The sequence below is a fragment of the Erigeron canadensis genome, chromosome 4, assembly GCF_010389155.1.
Source record: "Erigeron canadensis isolate Cc75 chromosome 4, C_canadensis_v1, whole genome shotgun sequence".
Lineage (NCBI taxonomy): Eukaryota > Viridiplantae > Streptophyta > Magnoliopsida > Asterales > Asteraceae > Erigeron > Erigeron canadensis.
Genome location: NC_057764.1, coordinates 38,997,113 through 39,017,745, shown reverse-complemented (window position 1 = coordinate 39,017,745; position 20,633 = coordinate 38,997,113). Strand labels below are relative to the sequence as shown.

At 32.9% G+C, this 20,633-nt stretch overlaps 2 protein-coding genes and 1 long non-coding RNA gene across 4 annotated transcripts; 2 read left to right on the top strand and 1 right to left on the bottom strand.

The window, feature by feature from the left end:
* Positions 1 to 565: 565 nt before the first annotated feature.
* LOC122596665 (equilibrative nucleotide transporter 8-like) lies at positions 566 to 2,568 on the top strand. The gene is made up of 2 exons (XM_043769284.1): positions 566 to 1,058; positions 1,794 to 2,568. The coding sequence occupies exons 1-2, from the start codon at positions 566 to 568 to the stop codon at positions 2,486 to 2,488; spliced, it is 1,188 nt and encodes a 395-aa protein (XP_043625219.1). The 3' UTR covers positions 2,489 to 2,568.
* Positions 2,569 to 4,618: 2,050 nt separating this feature from the next.
* Positions 4,619 to 5,992, bottom strand: LOC122595909. The gene is made up of 3 exons (XM_043768387.1): positions 5,510 to 5,992; positions 5,040 to 5,212; positions 4,619 to 4,943 (listed from the first exon to the last, which is right to left on the bottom strand). Exons 1-3 carry the CDS (start codon positions 5,945 to 5,947, stop codon positions 4,802 to 4,804), a joined length of 753 nt encoding a protein of 250 aa, XP_043624322.1. The 5' UTR covers positions 5,948 to 5,992; the 3' UTR covers positions 4,619 to 4,801.
* Positions 5,993 to 17,407: 11,415 nt separating this feature from the next.
* LOC122596267 lies at positions 17,408 to 20,319 on the top strand. 2 transcript variants are annotated; one of them, XR_006323304.1, is made up of 3 exons: positions 17,408 to 17,835; positions 18,319 to 18,391; positions 18,506 to 20,319. It is a non-coding gene; the product is annotated as an uncharacterized LOC122596267 (long non-coding RNA). The 2 variants fall into 2 exon arrangements; XR_006323303.1 differs by having other exon boundaries at positions 17,408 to 18,231.
* The last annotated feature ends 314 nt before the right edge of the window (positions 20,320 to 20,633 follow it).

Below are 20,633 nucleotides of genomic sequence, written 5' to 3'. Positions count from 1 at the left end.
ATCACAAACCATTTATTGCCATCTGTATACATCCCCAAGTAGGACAAGATCAATGTAATTGTATGATAAAGTTGCAACACTTTGATTCGAACTCATAGCACATCAGCCTTCAAAACCTAGTCTACGTCAATCAAACAATGAGAATCAGCTAGGCAACTTGAGTGTGATCATAGGCTGTTCAAATTGTACTTCAAGAAAAAATAAAAACAGAAACATCTGAATAGATAAAAGAAAGCAAAACACTGTATCCTTAGATGTTTTGTCACCCCAATATAAGTAAATAAATAAAGCAAAAAAATTTCCTATCATTGCTCTTCTAAGACATTGATGGATTGTGCTATGCAAAGTAAAAGACACCCATCCTATGAAAATATGAGATACTTTACTCACATCACCTCGAACTAAAGGCGGATTTCTAATGATCCATAACTAAAGAATTGGAAAGAATCTTCCTTTTAATCCACCTTTAAGGACCAAAATATCTTTTCACCGGCCCTTTGACTAAAGCTTATATAATGCATTGTTCTAAGAACAAAAGGTCTACCAGGAACCTAAAGATCCCATAATGGAGAGTTTGAAGATCAAACCCAATCAAACTGAACCAAAAGACACCTACAAAATAGCGTATATAATCCATTTCTTACTAGGTGCTGGTAATTTGCTACCATGGAACGCTTTAATAACAGCTATTGATTATTTTGGTTATCTTTATCCAGATAAACATGTAGAGAAAGTGTTTTCAGTAGCTTATATGAGTTCTTCACTTCTAGTTTTGATTATGATGATAAGTTGGACAAGTTTCAGTAAATTAGTCACCTTCCAAGTGAGGATGAACATTGGATTCACCATGTTTGTTGTGTCTCTCATGATAACTCCAACGATTGACTGGGCTTGGCAGGATATGCCCAAGAAGTCCAGCTCATCATTTTATGCGGTCGTTTCATCAGTTGTGTTTTGTGGATTAGCAGATGGCTTGATTGGAGGGAGCCTTGTAGGATCAGCAGGAAAATTGCCTAAAGAATACATGCAGGCTGTTTTTGCTGGAACTGCTTCATCAGGTAACCTCCATTAGCATTGACACCCTTATTTAATTATCTCATAGTTGAATGACTGCCCCATTCCATTTTTGGTAGAAGTTCAAGCATGGACCTGCTATATATAATGTATAAGTAGAAGCACTTTAGAATGTTATAAATGTAGGTGGCAAAATGGTTGGAAACTGGGTCAAAACGGGTAAGGTTTTACACTGGTCTTATTTTAATACACTATAGCACTTGGATGTCCTTTATAATTGTACCATATGGCTCAAAATGTAGCCTAGTAGAAAGATCCATATCACGGAATTTGTTACCATATCATAACTTCAACGACAATCCCATCATTACTAAACATAGTGTATTGTATTAAGAAATTCAATAAGCTTTGTCTGGATGCGTGTGTTGAAAGCTACTATGTATTTTTAAATAATTAGCATCCTATAAGTAGGTGTCCAACACAAGTTTAAGAGAATGTGTTTGGGGGTCTTTTGTCATAAGAGATGTACTCATAATCAGATAATTGATTCATTTGGGTGTCTGTAAATTAGATCAAATGGCAAAAAAAGGCTACTCCTGTGAAAAATAAAGGTTCATCTTGCAAGATATGGGTAAAAGTTTCTGAGATTAGGTTAGACGATACGTAAAAGATTATCATATCGTCAAACAATCACTTTGGTCACAGCTAGGTTCAAAACATATATTTCCAAACTTACAACATGAGCTAACAATAAAAACTTCACAACAATCATATTTCAGGAATTTTGGTATCTCTCTTGCGAATAATAACGAAAGCATCACTCCCTCATGATTCACAAGGGCTCAAGAAAAGTGCACACTTATATTTCCTAGTTAGCACACTCATTTTGCTGATGTGCATGGTTTGTTGTACCCTGTTGTACAAGTTGTCAGTCATGGAACAACATTTTCAATTACTTCAACAAAATCCTTCCAGCTCAAGAACTAAACTCTGGGATGTAGCAAAGATGATTCAATGGCCTGCCCTAGGAATTTTTATAATATATACTGTCACTTTGTCCATTTTTCCAGGATTTTTAGCCGAAAACATAGAGTCAGAACTCCTTAAGGACTGGTATCCAATAATGTTGATCACCACTTATAATATTGCTGATTTTGCTGGGAAATCGTTCACGGCACTTTATGTTCTAAAGAATATCACTAAAGCTACATGGGGTTGTTTGGGAAGGCTGCTGTTATATCCACTATTCACAGCCTGCTTACATGGACCTAAATGGCTCAAGAACGAGGTGTTTGTGGTGTTCTTAACGGTTATTTTGGGCTTCAGCAATGGGTATCTGACAAGTGTCATTATGATTCTGGCGCCTAAATCAGTGCCACCTTCAGAAGCAGAAATGGCGGCAGTTGTGATGGCCCTGTTCCTAGGATTGGGGTTAGTTTCAGGATCTGTTCTCGGATGGATTTGGATAATTTAAAATTATTTTTTTAACCACTTAATGTAATTTCTTTGTTGTCTTGTTTTTTAGTTTCTAATATTAATCCAAAATTTCTTTAACTTGGGAACTACAACTGATGATTAAAGGGAAAGGACTCAAATGAAAAAAAACTCACATATCTATCACCGTCAGTAAGCAATAAGCAACCACTTTAATTCCACCAGTCATAAGCCTGCGAATCAAAGCAAATGATACATTATTTTATGAGTACAAATTTCTTGAGCTTTTTTCAGAGAGTTACCTCTTCAATCTTTTCGATTTCACTTGATTCGGCAGTAAAAACACATCATGATGTTACAACATTGATCGCTTTTTAGTTTCTCTAACACAAAATCATATGTTCATATGGGAACCTGGCTATTTTGAACAATGAGAACTCAGTTTCTGATTTATAGAAAAGGTTTGGATGTAGTTCTTCTACAGATATATAATGACACAGGAAAGCTTTGGAAGTTCTCTCTTGCCAGATTTATACATTAAAATAAAATACTTCTTTTGCTTAGAGATCAACTAGTGTTATCTACTGATAAAAATTTAATTAAATTCGCAAGACAAGGCATGGTGCATGTGCACACAAACTATGTGTTGAGTGTCCTCTAAATTCATATGTCTGGTAATGGATATCAGTAAATTAAGCAAATTCCAAGAGACAAGAACCACCAATTTTTTCTGTACAAACTATCATCGGTATGCTTATGAGATTGAACACTTACAGTAATTAATGATCTTCCCTTAACAAACTTCTTTGTTAAGCTTAGCTGATTCTGGTAGTCGTTTAGTCCAGTCAAATTTAAACATTAAACCAAAGAACATACTTGATGCAGCAAGACAAATCATCACATAGTTTGCATGAGAAGGCACAATAGCACTTTAATTTGTCAGTGTCCTTGCCAGCTGATGTTCAGCAAAGCCAAGATGTGCTGTCTAGTTCGATAGAGTATGACTACGTATACGACTTACATTCGTTTAAGATTTTACAAGCTTCTGGGGTACCATCATCAATATCTTATACATAGTAATATACAGCTGAAATATTTTTTTGCAAAAAGAATCATAAATCTCACATCAACAATGCTGTTAAGTCCACAATATATTCTATAAGATTACTTTCAGCACATAAATGGGTATAAAAAGCAGCAAATGAGAACAATTTAAGCTAACTTAGGTGATCTTTTTACCCCAAAAAAAAAGAGAACAATTTTGACAAAAGAGTTGCAATGATTTCCACCTTCTCATAATCGAAACAAATAACACCTACCATGGAGGACTTGTATTAATGAATAGAAGAAGTGTTTCATGGTGATGGCCCTACTTTTGCTAATCATTAACATGCATATAGACAAATTTAAAATGATGATTCGACAATCCATTAGACATGTGATGTATATACCAATTCACAAGGCCTTGTATATCGAATTATCAATTAAAAAACAAACGAAATCAAGTCAATAAATATGCAATACTTCCAAGCAGCTGTGGGGCATAACCCTGTATATGGAACGTCTCATTCAATTCCAAGCAACTCGTGCTAGCTAGATATTTTTTTCCCAGAAACAAAACAACAGGTAACAGCTAAATAATACGCAATCTTCCATTGATTTCTTATCATAACTCATCCAATCAATTCATTTGATCACTTCTTTACAAAAGGTAATGGCCCTACACTCCTAATATCTTTTATTGACTTTATTATTCCCCATATAGATATTAAATTTCATCTTGAAATACTATAGTGAGTGCTACTTGTAACTCAGACTCCATCATTCAGATACTACACTGACTTCGCTTCTATATGTTAACTGCTTAGACAGAAACGACCAACGAACTTGATGAATTATCATAAAATAAGAAGCACCAAATTGGCCTAGTGGTCAGACGTTATGTTGTCCTCACAAGAGCTCTCAGGTTCAGTTGTTCAAACCTACCTAGGTAAACATCTTGGGGGTGGCTGGGGAAAGGGTTTGGTGACAGTCACGGGGATAGGCCACGTACATCTTAGTCAAAGAGTCGCCCTCGGCCCTCCAAATGTAACCTGAACAGGGAAAACCTCCTCTCATAATAAAGCAACCTAATAACATATTAACATATAGAAGTGTTACGCTAGTAAAGTAACAAGAAGTCGTAATATCATTTTATTACCATTGTGACATTATAATTACAAAATCCATTATAATAGAAACATATCTATTATTAGAGACATCGCCACATGGAGTGTCTAAAAAGCAGAAAAAAAGATGGGGTTAGAAAGTTACTATATATTATCTCCGCTAATATACAAAAGAGAAATGATCTCTAAGATGCTGCAGCAATTGGAGGCGGTTGTGAAGTTCCTGTTAAGAAACTTGGCGTTAACACGTTCATATCACGTTCGTCCTCTTCCTCTTCATCGTCATCCGCATCCCAAAGAAACCGAGCATAAGAAGCCATAACATAACTGCACCATCATCAAACACAAAATATAAACATAAATATAACTAGCAACACTAAACAAACGCGAAAAAGAATGATAAAAATCAGTCATTTATCGTACCAGTCATCAGGAGAAGCCTGAACAGCTTGATCAAAATAAGTTTGTGCACGAGTGACATCCTTTTGCGTCTCCCAGATCAAATCAGCATACATTGAAAAAACATTTCCATCGTTCGGATTCGCCAAAATAGCTCGACTGCAGTACTCTTCAGCCTTGATAAAATCACCTCTAACCTACATTCATTAATAATGAATCAAATTCACACACAATTTAACAAAATTCAATCCACAAGACATACACATTAGCACAAATTACATAAAAATGCATCCACCTTCATTAAACTTTGAAATTTACCATTTTAACCTACCAAGCTTTTAACTTTTGCTATTGATGACCTCTTAACTAGCAAATATACCCAATTTTAATAATATATAAAATAGATATATTTTTATGTAAAACAGCAAAGGCAGATACATTTTTATGCTTATTATATGTATGTCTACATAGATATGATATATATATATAAGTACCTCTTTCAAGAACTTGGCATAATTGCTGAGAAGCATAGAGTTGCCAGGATTAGCTTGAATCATATTAAGATAATAAGAATCGGTTCCATCATTATGATTCTCATTTTCATGATCATTCCCATTCCCACCGCGTCCGAATACTTTCCCGACACCGCCGCCGTCGCCGCCCTCCTCCTCCATGACATCTACCCCACGATCGTCACCGTCGTCGTCATAAAACCCAGATTTTAAAAACAAAAAAGCGTTGGTATCTTGGTCAACAGCAGCAATAGAAGAAGAGATATTGGTTTTGGTGGAGATGTGGAGTTCTGAAGAAGCTCTGGTGATTAGTTTAATTGGCGGGGTGCGCCGGATGAGATCCAACGGTGGTGATGAACCATTCAGCTGACGACGGAACCACGAGTCTAGGCCCGGGTTCGACGAGCTGCGAAGTAGCATTTTTCTTTTTCTTTTTTTATATATTTTTATTTGAAGAGGAAGAAAGTGTCAAACGGTGTTTTGGTAGGTTTTATACGGAGAAAGACGGCCCCACCGGGCTCAGGTCAATCATCTACCGTTTCATGGTTGATATCTGTTAAAATTTACAATCATTTAAGTAAAGCCTTAAAATTTTCTTTAGCATTTTTCTTTTTATTTAATTTTATATAAATTTTGTTTTGTTATCTAGGTCAATGTACTTTTTAAATTTTAAAAAAAAAAAACCTACTTTTAGAAAATAGTCAATATATATAATTTACTTAATTTTTAGTTGTTAAGGTCATTCTACTATTAAAATTTATCACCAATGTATAATATACTTTCATCAAATGGTCTTGATACCTAGGTTAACTAAACAAAATACCTAAAAGTCATCAAAAATATACGATAATAGCTTGCTTTTTTCGAGTTTTCACAAACACATTGATATCGTACGTCAGGGGAGGCGATTCTGAATATCGCACACCATGACTTGCATATTTGCAAAATCATACACTAGCACGTACATTTTTGCAAGATCGCAACCTATAAACAACATCCCTAGTCGCTATTCTTATATCTGGTTTACTTGTAAGTTTTACTAGGTACGTGACCTGCAAATTATTTAAAATTGCAATTTTTAAAAACACTAAGTATACCCTACTTTTAATAAATGTTCACCAAAATATAATATACTTTAAAAAAAATGGTGTATTCATTTAGATTACTAACTTAAGAACCTTAAGATCATGAAAAATATATGATAATATCCAATTTGTTTTAGTTTCACAAAATAGCTATTAAAAAATTACAAATCATGGCTTGCGATTTTGCAAAAATGCAAGTCATGGTGTGCCATATTTGGAACCGCAAGCCATAGTTTGCGATTTCAGTTTGTATTTGTGAAAATTCGAAAGAAATAGGGTATTATAGTACCCCCCCCCCCCCTAGAAGCGTCTAATTTTAAATTTTCAAAGTCTTTATCTTATAACTTCGACCTTAAGTATTTTTAATTGTGTTATATAACATTCGATGAAAGTTATGCCATTGAAAACACATCTAAAACCCAGTCAAATTATATAACTTTTATCAAGTATTATATAACACAAACAAATATATTTAAATTCAAAATTGCAAAAGAAGTACTTTGAAATTTTAATATTGGACACTTTTAGTGAGACAAAGGTAAAAGGGAGTATATTCTTGATGATTTTTGAGTATGTAGTTTAGTTAATCTAAACATTAGAACCATTTGATAAAAGTATGTTATATTTTGGTGACAAATTTTAATAGTACAATGACTTAAACGACTAAAAATAAAGTAGATAATATAAAGTGACTATTTTTTGAAAGTGTATTATACTTTATGTTAAAAATAAAAAATACAGTGACCTATATGCCAAAAAAAGTAGGTTACACAAAATGACAATTTAATGAAAGTATATTACACTTTGATGACTTTATCCTTTATAAAATCAATTTTTTAAAAAGAAATTTTATAAACAATAAATTATATGGAAAAAGGTTAGGTAAAACATGTAGTATTTATCTTAGGTAAAGCAGGGAATTATGTAAAATTAAGTGGGGGGTTATGTGAAATTCAGGGGAGGCTATGTATGTTTATCAAATTCAAAGGTTTAATTTGTATTTTTTTTTTAAATGACAGTAACTAAGTAAAGTATGCAGATCATTTCCCAAATTATATTCCACAATAGACCAATCATAAAATAATAATAATAATAATAATAATAATAATAATAATAATAATAATAATAATAATAATAAAATAAAAATGGACCACACTTAAATAATTATCCTTTCATCCGGAAATAATGGTTTTATCTTTTAATTCTTTCACCTAATCATCTATCTTTAATTTAACCTATTCATTTTCTTTTAACTTTTGTTCATCTACCAATTTCACCCTCCCTTCCAGAATGGTGTTATTAGACGTTCCATTTTTCTCTATTCATCGAGTGTAGATCTCAAAACTCATTAGGGTGTGGGGAGTGGGTCGATGAAGGGAGTGATATCTCTTGTATCACCAGGTGAACACCAATCCTTCAAATGGGTACCATGATGAGGGGAGGAATAAGGAGACAGCAGCCATCGACTCCCTCACGCACATTTGACTGTTGGTTGGATGTATATATGTGTATGTATATGTGGCGAGTGGAGGGGGGAGGCATCCCTTGTGTGAAGGAAGGGAAGGGAGTAAAAGAGAGATGAAGTGAAAAAGTGGTGAGGGGAGGGGATACACTCCCCACTCCCTAATGACACGTGGTATCCACTAATTCTCTTTCATAATTTTGCTCTCTGATTTTTTCACATGTCATCCTCTCATAATTAATAAGATTATTAGGCTATTTGGCTTGAAGAATTAATCATTTCCCTTTTCTATTTGTTTACAAAAGACTCCAAAATGAAATGAAAGAGGTCTTTTTATCCTCATTGGTCATTGCTCAAATACAAAATAGATGGGCCGAGCCAAAGTGGGTCCAATATTGGGAGAAAGGGTCTTGATTTCGATGGGTTCATTAATTTAATTGGTTGTGGTGGATGCTAAGGTCATTTTGGGCTCGATGAAATTGATGGGACCCAAAATTTATGGCGATGTCCAGACTAAAAGTTGTGTATTGGCTTGATATATTTATGAGGGTAAAAATGGGCTGGATATTTTTGTGAAAAAATGGTGCTTGTATAAAAGCGGTAGAAATTATAATTGTAATTTTTTTTGTCATTCCATTCGGGAATTATAAATACCTATCGTTTTAAGGTGTTTAAAACATTATCCCATTTTGAGGTTTTGCTAACACAAATTATATTTTTGTTTTTCTCGTTAGAAAGTTATTGCTGATTTACCTCTTCCCCGTATCAGAAAATAAAGATGTTCACATTATTTTTTGTGAGCGAACTTCAACAAATTTAACAAGATATTTGTCAAACACTCATACCATATTTTGAATGAAGAATCAATAGTCACATCTTCCATTAATTAGTTGGACCACATATTAATTAATAATTGAAATAGTTGCATCTCGAGTTGTGGAAATAATAAGTATTTTTGTAAGTGAATGATGATGGATGATATGTGAAAAAAATCTACAATTTGAGTGAAGGAGATTATATATGTATATATTGCAACTTTGCAAGTGAAGTATGAGCCTCATGAATATTTTTCATATCTTTACAAGGTCACACACTTGGGGGTAGTGGTGGGGTGAGATCAATTTCAGATTATTCGCCACGCCAATACAAAACAATCTTTTGTTTGATTCTTTTGTAACCAACCAATAAAACAATCTTTTGTTTGATTCTTTTGTAACCAACCAATAAGAATTTAACTTTTTACCAATAACATCGATAGTAATATATGATGTCGACATTCTATTCTACAAATGATTAGAAAACGAGTAGACGGCTCACAATAATTTAAAAACTAGATGGAAAAAAAAAACAATTACGTTATTTTACGTTATTCAAAAAGATATCCTAAAAATTACAAGTAGTTAATTTTGAAAGTGTCCTAATGAGACTAATGGTATAAACTGAAAATTAGTAATTTAAAAGATGATATAATTCATTTCTTTCCCAGCATGCAGGTTTTTGTTTCTGACTTTTGGCCCTAAATTTTACTTATGGTAACATAAATATTCAGTTTAAGCATCATTTGCCACATGATTACCGATTGTTGGTATCGATTCTGCATTTCTGCTAATTAAGTGTATATCTTAAGAGCCGTAAAGTACATGTCATTGCCACAAATTAAAGTGAAAATAGTATTTTCAGTCGGCAAATAATATCGCCAAAGATCATTAGCAACAGCATACGGAGGCATGCAGTTAGTCGTTGATGCGAAAAACTCCTTCTCTTGTAGTGCCAGAAATATATAACATTAATCAATATTAAATATATTTAAAATATACCATAGTGTCCATATGCATGAAGTTTTATAATAAAACGAGAGCAACTACCCGCGTGTTGCGGCAGTAAAATGATGAGGGGTGATAGGTCATAGAGTGTGATAGGTCATAGGCAGAGGTGACTCAACAGTACTACGAGACTAGACGATCGCTTTAGGCCCTCAAATTTTTAAGGCCTCAATATTCTGTATATTAGACTTAATGTTTAGATTTTGGACTAAGTATCATTATATAACTTACATTGCAGTAACGCCTTTTTAGTTTTTGTATCAACATCTGCATACAAAAGTGGAGCTATTTTTTTTTACTTTAATTTATATGGTAATGGATTAGGCCTCCAAAATTGATTTCGTTTGAGGCCTCTAAAAACCTCGAGCCGTCACTGGTCATAGAAGGTGATATGTCATAGAGTGTCATAGTTAAATGTCTTAGCCGTACGGGCTCCGTCCTCGGATTTAAAAATTCGTCGAAAGTATATTAAATGACATCTCTAATGAAAGAGCATGAAATTTAAGAACACCCATATAATTTTTATAATTTATCGATGTACGGTTATCGAGATAAAATTTTTTGAAAAAATTAGAGAAATAAAATGATTTATGAAGGAGAGAGAAAGTTGTATGCATTGAAGTATGGTATATCATGCATTATCATGTGTACATTGTTGAAATTGAATGTTAAAAGTTGAAAAGTGAATTTGCTTTATAATATACGAGAGCAAGTACCCGCGCATTGCGGCGGTGAGATGGTGATGGTGATAGGTCATAGCCTATGATAGGTCATAAGAGATGATATGTCATAGAGTGTCATAGCCAAATATCTTAGCCGTACGGGCTCCGACCTCATATTTAAAAATTCGTCGAAAATATATCGAATGACATCTCTAATGAAAGAGCATGAAATTTTAAGAACACCCATATAATTTTTATAATTTATTGATGTACGATTTTTGATATAAAAGATTTTGGTAGAATTAGAGGAATAAAATGATTTATAGAGGAGAGAGAAAGTTGTAGACATTGATGCATGGTACATTATGTATTATCATGTGTACATTGTTGAAGTTGAAATTGAAAGTTGAAAGTTGAAACCCTATTTGCTTTATAATACGAGAGCAAGTACCCGTGCGTTGCGGCGGTAAAATGATGAGGGTGATAGGTTATAAAGTGTGATAGGTCATAGGAGGTTATATGTCATAGAGTGTCATAGCCAAATGCCTTAGTCATACGAGCTTCACCCTCGGATTTAAAAATTCGTCGAAAGTCTATCGAATGACATCTCTAATGAAAAAGCATGAAATTTTAAGAACACCCATATAATTTTTATAATTTATCGATGTACGGTTTTTGAGCTAAAAGATTTTGAAAAAATTAGAGAAATAAAATGATTGATGAATGAGAGAGAAAGTTATATGCATTGAAGTATGGTACATCATGTATTAATATGTGTATATTGTTGAAATTGAATGTTGAAAGTTGAAAAGTGAATTTGCTTTATAATATAACGAGAGCAAATACCCGCGCGTTACGGCGGTGAGATGGTAGGGGTGATAAGTCATAGAGTGTGATAGCCAAATGCCTTAACCGTACGGGCTCCGCCCCGGATTTAAAAATTCGTTGAAAGTATATCGAATGACATATCTAATAAAAGAGCATTAAATTTTAAGAACACCTATATAATTTTTATAATTTATCGATGTACGGTTTTTGAGATAAAAGATTTTGAATAAATTGGTGAAAGAAATGATTTATGGAGGAGAGAGAAAAAAAATAATTGGTTGAGATTTGAGGAGAGAGAAAGGGTGTTAGGTAAATATAGAATTGATATATGGGCATTTTGGGAAAATGTTGAAACTTAAAATGTAAACAGGGAGATCTGCTTTATAATATAGTATAGATAACGAGAGCAAGTACCCGCGCGTTGCGGCGGTGAGATAGTGGCGGTGATACCTAGGTCATAGAATGTGATAGGTTATAGGAGTTGATATGTCATAGAGTATGATAGTCAAATGTCTTAGCCGTACGGGCTCCGCCCTGGGATTTAAAAATTTGTCGAAAGTATATCGAATGACATCTCTAATGAAAGAGTATGAAATTTTAAGAACACCCATACAATTTTTATAATTTATCGATGTACGGTTTTTGAGATAAAAGATTTTGAATGAATTAGAGGAATAAATGATTTATGGAGGAGAGAGAAAAAAGATGATTGGTTGAGATTTGAGGAGAGAGAAAGAATATTATAATTATTTTAGGTAAATATATAATAGATAGGAAGGACATTTTGGGGAAGTACTTAAAATCATTATTGAAAATTTCAAGTTCAATGTTGAAAATGTAGGAGAATTCTGCTTTATAATATAGCATAGATATAGATAATAAAATAATTCATTTTAGTGTCGTAGTTTATATATCAAATGAATCTTGAGACCAAAGTGACGACCAGAATACATCTGGTCATCTTCATTTTTTCAAAGTGACAACCAAAGATATACCATATCATATACATGCACTAATAGTATTAAATATTTCTACTTTCATTTTTCTAGACATTAATTTATTTGGGGTAATTAAATCCTAGTATGGTCAGGTAAAAAGTCTTGAAACGGTCACATATTTTTTCGTAAAAATATATGAATGAGAAAATTAACTTCATTGAAAGCTATACATAATTATTACTGCCACCTATGGTTGTAAAAATTGGCCAGATCGGACGAGAAATCACGACCTGATCGGGCATCGGTTGTTTCAGAAATCGATATGAAATTAATGTGGATAAGTCCAAATAAAATAATAGAAGTTTTAAGCATCTACGTAAGTTCTTCTATCACTAAAAATCTTTTTATTTTTAATTTTAATTTAATTGCACATATTATGTTTTAAGATTATTTATTTATTCAACTAATAAAAATTATTAAAAAATAATATGTAAAAAGTTACACATTTTAACTTAGATGTAAGACAACCTTATATTTTTTTTTTATATATCTACTAGTGTTTAAGTCCGTCCAATGGACGGGTAGTCTCAAAATATATTAATCAAGGCTAAAAATTTGGAATTCAAATATATTAAATAGATATATCAAAATCAACTTAGAACTTGCTAGCTGAATAGTCACTCCATCGGTCAAAATACTCCTAAAATTTTTCATCCATTCATCATTGACCGAGCCATGTATGATAGTGTCGTGCAAATAGCAAAAAAAAAAAAATAAACATGGAAAAAATTGGTAAGTTTTGTTAGTGTGTTTCTATGTATTTAATTCAATTTTAATAAATAAACCCCAAATAAATTAACCATAAGAATCGAATAAACATCTTTGCATACAGATCTAGGAAAATTATTCAAGATAAAAAAGGAACCCAACCAAGGACATTCCAAACGTCGATCAAATGATTTTATCGGCTAATGCAATAAAGATAGAGAAATAAATTGTTGATAAAAAAAAAATGAGTCCAGCCAAAAACATTGCAAAGTCATCTCATGTTGCGTTAAATCCTAAATATAACGTGCATCAAAGGGTTTTATCTAATAGTATTATTTAAAATTGATATCATGCTTTTCATAAGATCCGAAGTAAATCTGTCATACACAAACTAAAATGATGAATTATTCCACCAAGCTAAATAATCATATTAAAACATTCAACACCATCTCAATATGTAGCATTTTTCCCTGATAAAATAACAGCGGCTAAAAAGTTACACCATAGTCGATATATTAAAATAATCATAATCTTACTCATAGCAAAATTCAACTTTTTATCTAAAAGCTTATAGAAAGATATAATCGTAAATCTTAAGTATATACCATTAATGAGATACTTTCAAAACGATATCAAAATAATCAAAGTCAATATATTAAAGTAATCAGAAACCTACTCATAGCAAATTTAGTCTTTATATTTAAAAGGTTATAGAAAGATATAATCGTAAATGCTAAGAGTTAATATATGTTACAAATACAAAATTAAATATATAATATTTATATTAGTTAAGTCATATGTCACAACTTAATCAATATGAAAATTAAAAAAGAAACATACGAAAATTAACTCCATATAAATATTGATTTCAGTTTACTTTTTTTTTCAACTTTAGTTAAATAAAAAATTTACAGTTTCTTGTATTTTAAAAGTGTAAACTATATAATTTGAAAAATACATACCAATTAATCACAAAGACCATCTCGAACATTTTGATTTTTTCGGGTTGTTCCACTCCGAAACAGTCCATACATGCATAACACGGAGTCGTAAATGATGGTTAACATGTGTTGGCTTAAGATGTTCAAGATGAACTAATGTGGTCATATTTTTGTTGTTGAAGAAAAAACCATAACGAACCTCAAACTAAATTAAAAGAAATAGTAATATTAATAACATAAGAATTCAATGTTAAAAATAATAATAATGATTAATTATGTGCAAAGTATATAAAAAGAAAAAACCTTTTGTAGTTGATCGTAGCTTCTTTTTTTTGTCGTACTTGAGTTATATTATAGATTACCAATAAAACCGAAAAGTGTAAATTAATTATTTTTAAATTGGGTGAAATTGTAAATTGGTGATGGAAACCAAAAAGTGTAAATAAATTATTTTTAAGTGTAAATTGGTGATGAAAAATCAAAAAGTATAATTAATTATTTTTAAATTGGGTTAAAGTGTAAATTGGTGATAGAAAATCAAAAAGTGTAAGTTAATTATTTTTAAATTGGGTCAAAGTGTAAATCGGTGATGGGAAACCAAAAATTGTAAATTATTTGTTTTAGATTGGGGTTAAAGTGTAAATTGGTGATAGATAACCAAAAAGTCTAAATTAGTTTAGATTAATATTAAAAAAGTATAGAATTAATAATGATGAAAGATTAGGCTAAATGAGGGGATTAGGGGTGCCAAGTATACCCCCAACCCCCTATTTTAATTATATTATAGAAACCATAAGAGTTAATATATGTTACAAATACAAAATTGAATATATGATATTTAGATTAGTTAAGTCATATATCACAACTTAATTAATACGAAAACTAAAGAAAAAACATACGAAAATTAACTCCATATAAATATTGATTTCAGTTTATTTTTTTTTCAACTTTAGTTAAATAAATTTTTTTTTACAGTTTCTTATATTCTAAAAGTGTAAACTATATAATTTGAAAAATACATACCGATTCATCAACAAAGACCATCTCAAATGTTTTGATTTTCTTTGGGTTGTTCCACTCCGAAACAGTCCATACATGCACAACACGGAGTCGTAAATGATGGTTAACATGTGTTGGCTTAAGATCTTCTAGATGAACTAATGTGGTCATATTTTTTGTTGTTGAAGAAAAAAAACATAACGAACCTCAAACTAAATTAAAAGAAATAATAATATTAATAACATAAGAATTCAATGTTAAAAGTAATAATAATGATTAATTGTGTGCAAAGTATATAAAAAGAAAAAACCTTTTGTAGTTGATCGTAGCTTCTTTTTTGATTGTCGTATGTGAGTTATATTATAGATTACCAATAAAACCGAAAAGTGTAAATTAATTATTTTTAAATTGGGTGAAATTGTAAATTGGTGATGAAAAACCAAAAAGTGTAAATAAATTATTTTTAAGTGTAAATTGTAAATGCCGTCAAGTCTTCACGTGCAGGGGCAATATTGTCTTTTCATACAACACATAAGGAGCCCCTATTGCCAATGAATTCGAAAAAGAGACCCCTATTGCTAAAATGGAAAAACCACAAGGACCAATTTCGCGATAAACACATTGAGAGAAATTTTTAAATAATTAAAAGATTTCAATATATGATTTTGATTAAGTCATGACTTAATTTATTAAGTTCCAAACAAACACCACCTTAGACATTTACTAAATAAACAAACTTGTTCTAAACTGATAATGTATAACACAAAAAAGATCTTATGAGCTTAAAATAACCAAAACATTAAGTGACAACACACTACAAGGGTGATAGGTGTAAAACGTCACATAAAAATTACAAAAAGTGAAGGATTGCAATTAATAACAAAAAATAATACTTTTGTAGTTTAGTTTGGAGTTAAATGCAAAAAGATCCCCGTGGTTTGTCACTTTTTGCAACGGCAGTCTGTCTTGATTTTTTAGCAACGGTGGTCCCTGAAGACATGTTTCAATTGCAACAGGAGTCCCTCTCTAACGGTGCCCGCTAATTAGTGTCGTTAAGTTTTTGCATGTGAGTAGCACGTGAGGGTATTAATGTCCTTTCACCTACACAAACATAGGGTGTTCAAAAGTATCCGTATCTGACCATGTAGTATGAAAATCCGATCTGATTTTATCTGAAAAGTTGGATATTCGAACTTCGAATATCCTAAATTTCGGATCCGAATAATGATTTTTAAAAATCTTAGGCATTCGAAAATATCTAAGAATATCCGAAAAGTTTGGATATTGAAATTCACTATGCAAAAGTTCGAATATCCAAAAATCGGATAGTTGAAACTTAGATATCCCCCCAAAATTTTGGATATTCAAAATTTCAGACAAAGGATTTCAATATCCGAAGTATCCGAATTTTAGAAAAAAAAATAAATATCCTAGATATTTTCGTATTGAGACTAAGTTTCAGATATTTTCGTAAAGTTTAGAATATTTTCGGATATTGAAAATAATCTTTTTCGACATTTTTTTATGACATTTTCGGATTTAAGAAAAAAAATAATTGAAATTCTAAAACTTTTTCAAAAAGTCACTATCCGAATTTAAGTCTTAAATATAGGATATCCGACTTTTCGAACAAAATCGGATCAGATTTCCGAATAACAAGTTCGCATATGGATAGTTTTGAACATCCCTAGGCTTGTGTATGTTGAAAGATATTAATACCCCTCACGTGCTACTCACATGAGAAACTTAATGTCATTAATTAACGAATCCGTTAGAGAGAGACTGCCGTTACAACTGAAACATGTCTTCATGGACCATCGTTGCTAAAAATTCAAGAGAGGGACTGTATTTGCAAAAACAGACAAACCACAGGGACCATTCTTGCATTTCACTCTTTGGTTTGACTATAAGTTTAACTACCTTCATATCGAGTTGCATTGATGTGATAAATGATCATATTCTCTGACTATTTTCTTTATACTACTGTGATTTGTCAAATTAGCACTTTTTACTTTATCATTATTTTCAAATGACCAACATCCCTCTCAACCGGCTCTCAGGCTATTAGTTTTTTATGGAATTAACTACCATCAAACTTTGGTGAATGTGGCCGTTAGGATATAAAAAGAAGAGTCTTGAATACAACCCTTTGTCTCAAAAAGAAAACTGAAATTTTCTTTTCTTTCTTGTATTTTTAACAAACTTCTTTTGGTTTAATATCCAAATATCAATATGGGTCAAAACACTGACAATGACCGGTTGTTTAACCCACCAAATATCTACAAACTTTGAAACCAAAAATTAACTTGAACACAAGAATCCAAGGAGTATTTGAACTTTAACTCCCATTAAACCAACTAAACATCTCTTCAAATCAGTACATCAACATGCTTAAAAAAGAAAGATACCACTACATCTCAAATCTATTGGAGGGCAACTCCTCCGTTAGCCACCATTGTCTCATATCGACTGATCACTTAAACCCTAAGAACCAACAGAATTATAAGAAGAAGAAAAAAAGGCTCATAAGGAGTCACCGTAAAAAAAACAACTTTTTACCCTGAACTTTGAGCTATATATATATATGTTACAAATCAAATCCTTGATTTCAAAGGATTGTTTCACCTACCTACAGATGCTCAAGGCCTCAAATCCTCATTTAACCAGCCATCATTTCTCTGCTAATGTGCCTGCAAGAAACCGTACACGGCTACACTGCTTCAACCTCAACACTGCGTCCTGAGTGTTTCCACGCACCAGATCAATATAACTGAGACAGCCTCCTGTACATGCCCTCCCAAGGTCACCTTCAGCTGCTGCCATGTCTCCCAAGTATCACCTATATATATATATATATATTATGACCTATCACACTCGTTCAATCAAATATGTCAATGTATATATTTTGTTAGAGTTTATATGCATATAAAAACGGCCAAAATTAAGTTTATTTTAACATGATCAATTTGACTATACAAGTTTTTCACTTTCTGGAATTTCTCTCTGTTTTTCATTTACTTTTGCTGCATCTTCACCCCTTTAGCAAAATCCATTAAAGAAGAAGAAGAAGAAGAAGGAATAAGCTTATTATTATTATCGATCGACACATGTTACGAAAGCGTTTTTTCCTTCATTGTTACATACATGATTATCAATTCACACTCGTTCGTTTGAATTGGCCTACCTATCTATATATATGTATGTATATCCCTTTTTGCTATTGTAATTAATATATGCACGTTAACCATCTCTTTGATTTCAACTTGTAACTGTATTTGTTAACAGCTAATAGTGAAGGTTGTGTTAGATATCCAACCGATGTTCGCCCAGCAATAATCAAGATCAAGGATCCCTGTAGGTTAGTCTTGCTGCTGACCAACGACAGCACATATGGCTTTGAATTACTAGTAGTAAAAATATCCGTGATGATAGCCTCATGCCAACAATAACCTTATCTTCCAATATGATGCAGGAGGAGGAGACAAATATCTTGTTAACCCTATGATACCCGGTTACCGACAGTTGCAACAGAGTAACCTCTCCTTAAACAACAACAACAACAAGACCCAATCCCTGGGCGGGGTATGGGGGAGGTGAGAATGTAGACAGTCTTACCTCTATCCAAAGGTAGAGAGACTGCTTCCAATAGGGACCTCCGGCCACAAAGAGATGAAAATCGAAGAGTGAAGAAAGTTCAGTTACCGTACCTGTCATCCGAAAATAGCGTAAGACTGTCTGATGGGTATCCCTGACAACATTAAGAGTAGGGAAAAGTAGAACACAAGCTACCTCATAACTTAAAGCATAAGATCAACAATACACATACAATAGCAACCATAATGAACGAAGACATTTTTAAAAGTGTTATAGCACAATAACCATGCCTACATGCATATAAAAAAGGAAGTAACTAAGAAATTCTAGAGCCCTTGCACCTCCATCTTAATTCCTTTTAACATATGGTTCAACTTCATTCTTACTATCTTCCATTAAGTGTTGGTTTTGTTAATCAACAGGGGGTGCGAAACTAAGCCCTTGTATGCACAAGTTACTTGATGACTACGATGAAACCCTGCTCACGTATGCATCCTGAGATTTCTGCATACATGTTGGCACATGGAGGTAATTACTAGCTAGCTGCTCTAACGACATTCTAGTACTCACGCTTCACTTTACCATCGCATTACTAAGGCTATTCTGGTTATCTGAAATTACTATCATGTCTTGGTCATGCCAAACTTATCCTTACTCCTTCCAACTTCATGTGACAACCTACCTGCTCCCCCCTTTTGGAATATGGACCCTTCAGCCGCATCATCGGACATTGCTGAAGAAAATAACCTACCTGATCTTTGCCCGCCATTTAAAAATATGAACCTTGATTCAGCCCGATCATCGGACATTGCTAGCATTTCTGGTTAAACTTGAGGAGCATAAACACGGCCTACCTTCCAAGCAGCCAACCAGGTTGCCTTGTTATTATCTTTGATGCGTAAATCAGATGGAACCGGTTTCTTTTGTGTGAAGTGCTTTTGGATGTTAACGTAAACACTTTTGAGTTTCTATCTGATGCATGTCTTTCAACCCGGCCAACTGATCGATTTCTCTGTAATTAAACTGAATCTTAGACGTCCAAATCTCGACCTGACACACATAAGACCAAACTAATTAAACCTCTGATGTTCTTGCCTGCAACCTTTGTTACTTTTTTGGGGTTTTTAGTTTGACTGCTTATTATACCCGAGTGTTTGCCCATCTAATCACAACTGAAATATTTTGGACTGTGATAACCCGGATGTGTTCTCTAGCTACCAAGTCTGCTGTGGGGTCAAATTGTCATTCATACCAAACTATATAATTACAGCGCGCAGTTCCATTTTAAGTATTTGGTTTTTTAATTAGTTTCTTTGGATTTCCTTGCACCACAATTACCATGTTGTGAATAAGTTCATAACATACCCGATGTTCCTCGATCTGGAATAAACATGCTAGTCCATTTGGGCTCTGTACTACTTGCTTGTAACCATTTCCAGTAGTCATTTTGTTTAACCAACATGTTATTCCTCTTATTGTATAGGTGGGTCTGTAGTTTATTATCAATTTGTTTCAACATATCTACAAGCCCTTGTATTACATTAGGGGACAACTATGATTCTGTAAAGTCTACGTGTCAGCTATTATGTATTCGATTTCAAATTTGGACATGATTTAGAGCCACAAAAAATTTTGTATCAAAGGTTTAAACTGCAATTGACGTACAGAAGACTTTATCTCTTTTTTCCAAGATACAACTAGAGTCACCATTTTGGCATGTTAACTTTTCTGGTCTTAGAAAGAGTTGCTCATCTACATTTGTACAGCTGCCTTAAGACTTGTCCTTCATCTAATCACACGTGTCCAAATCTACGGAGAATCTGATTTCACCAAGGATGTTCTCTGGCACATGACGATGCTCCCTATCCACCTCGGTCTGGAAGTACGTTTCAGGTGTTGATGTCACCATTGATCATGCGTTGATGTTGCCAGTTGTGATTGGAAAAACCAGGGCAAAACAGTATTGCTCAATACATGTGGATAGAACAAAGAACATGGCTATCTTG

Bases quoted from the DNA above. Each gene is read 5' to 3' on its own strand.
- LOC122596665 (XM_043769284.1), top strand. From the start codon at position 566: ATGGAGAGTTTGAAGATCAAACCCAATCAAACTGAACCAAAAGACACC. The intron at 1,059-1,793 runs GTAACCTCCATT...ATCATATTTCAG, and splicing joins TGCTGGAACTGCTTCATCAG to GAATTTTGGTATCTCTCTTG.
- LOC122595909 (XM_043768387.1), bottom strand. From the start codon at position 5,947: ATGCTACTTCGCAGCTCGTCGAACCCGGGCCTAGACTCGTGGTTCCGT. The intron at 5,213-5,509 runs GTACTTATATAT...TAATGAATGTAG, and splicing joins ATGCCAAGTTCTTGAAAGAG to GTTAGAGGTGATTTTATCAA. The intron at 4,944-5,039 runs GTACGATAAATG...ATGATGGTGCAG, and splicing joins CAGGCTTCTCCTGATGACTG to TTATGTTATGGCTTCTTATG.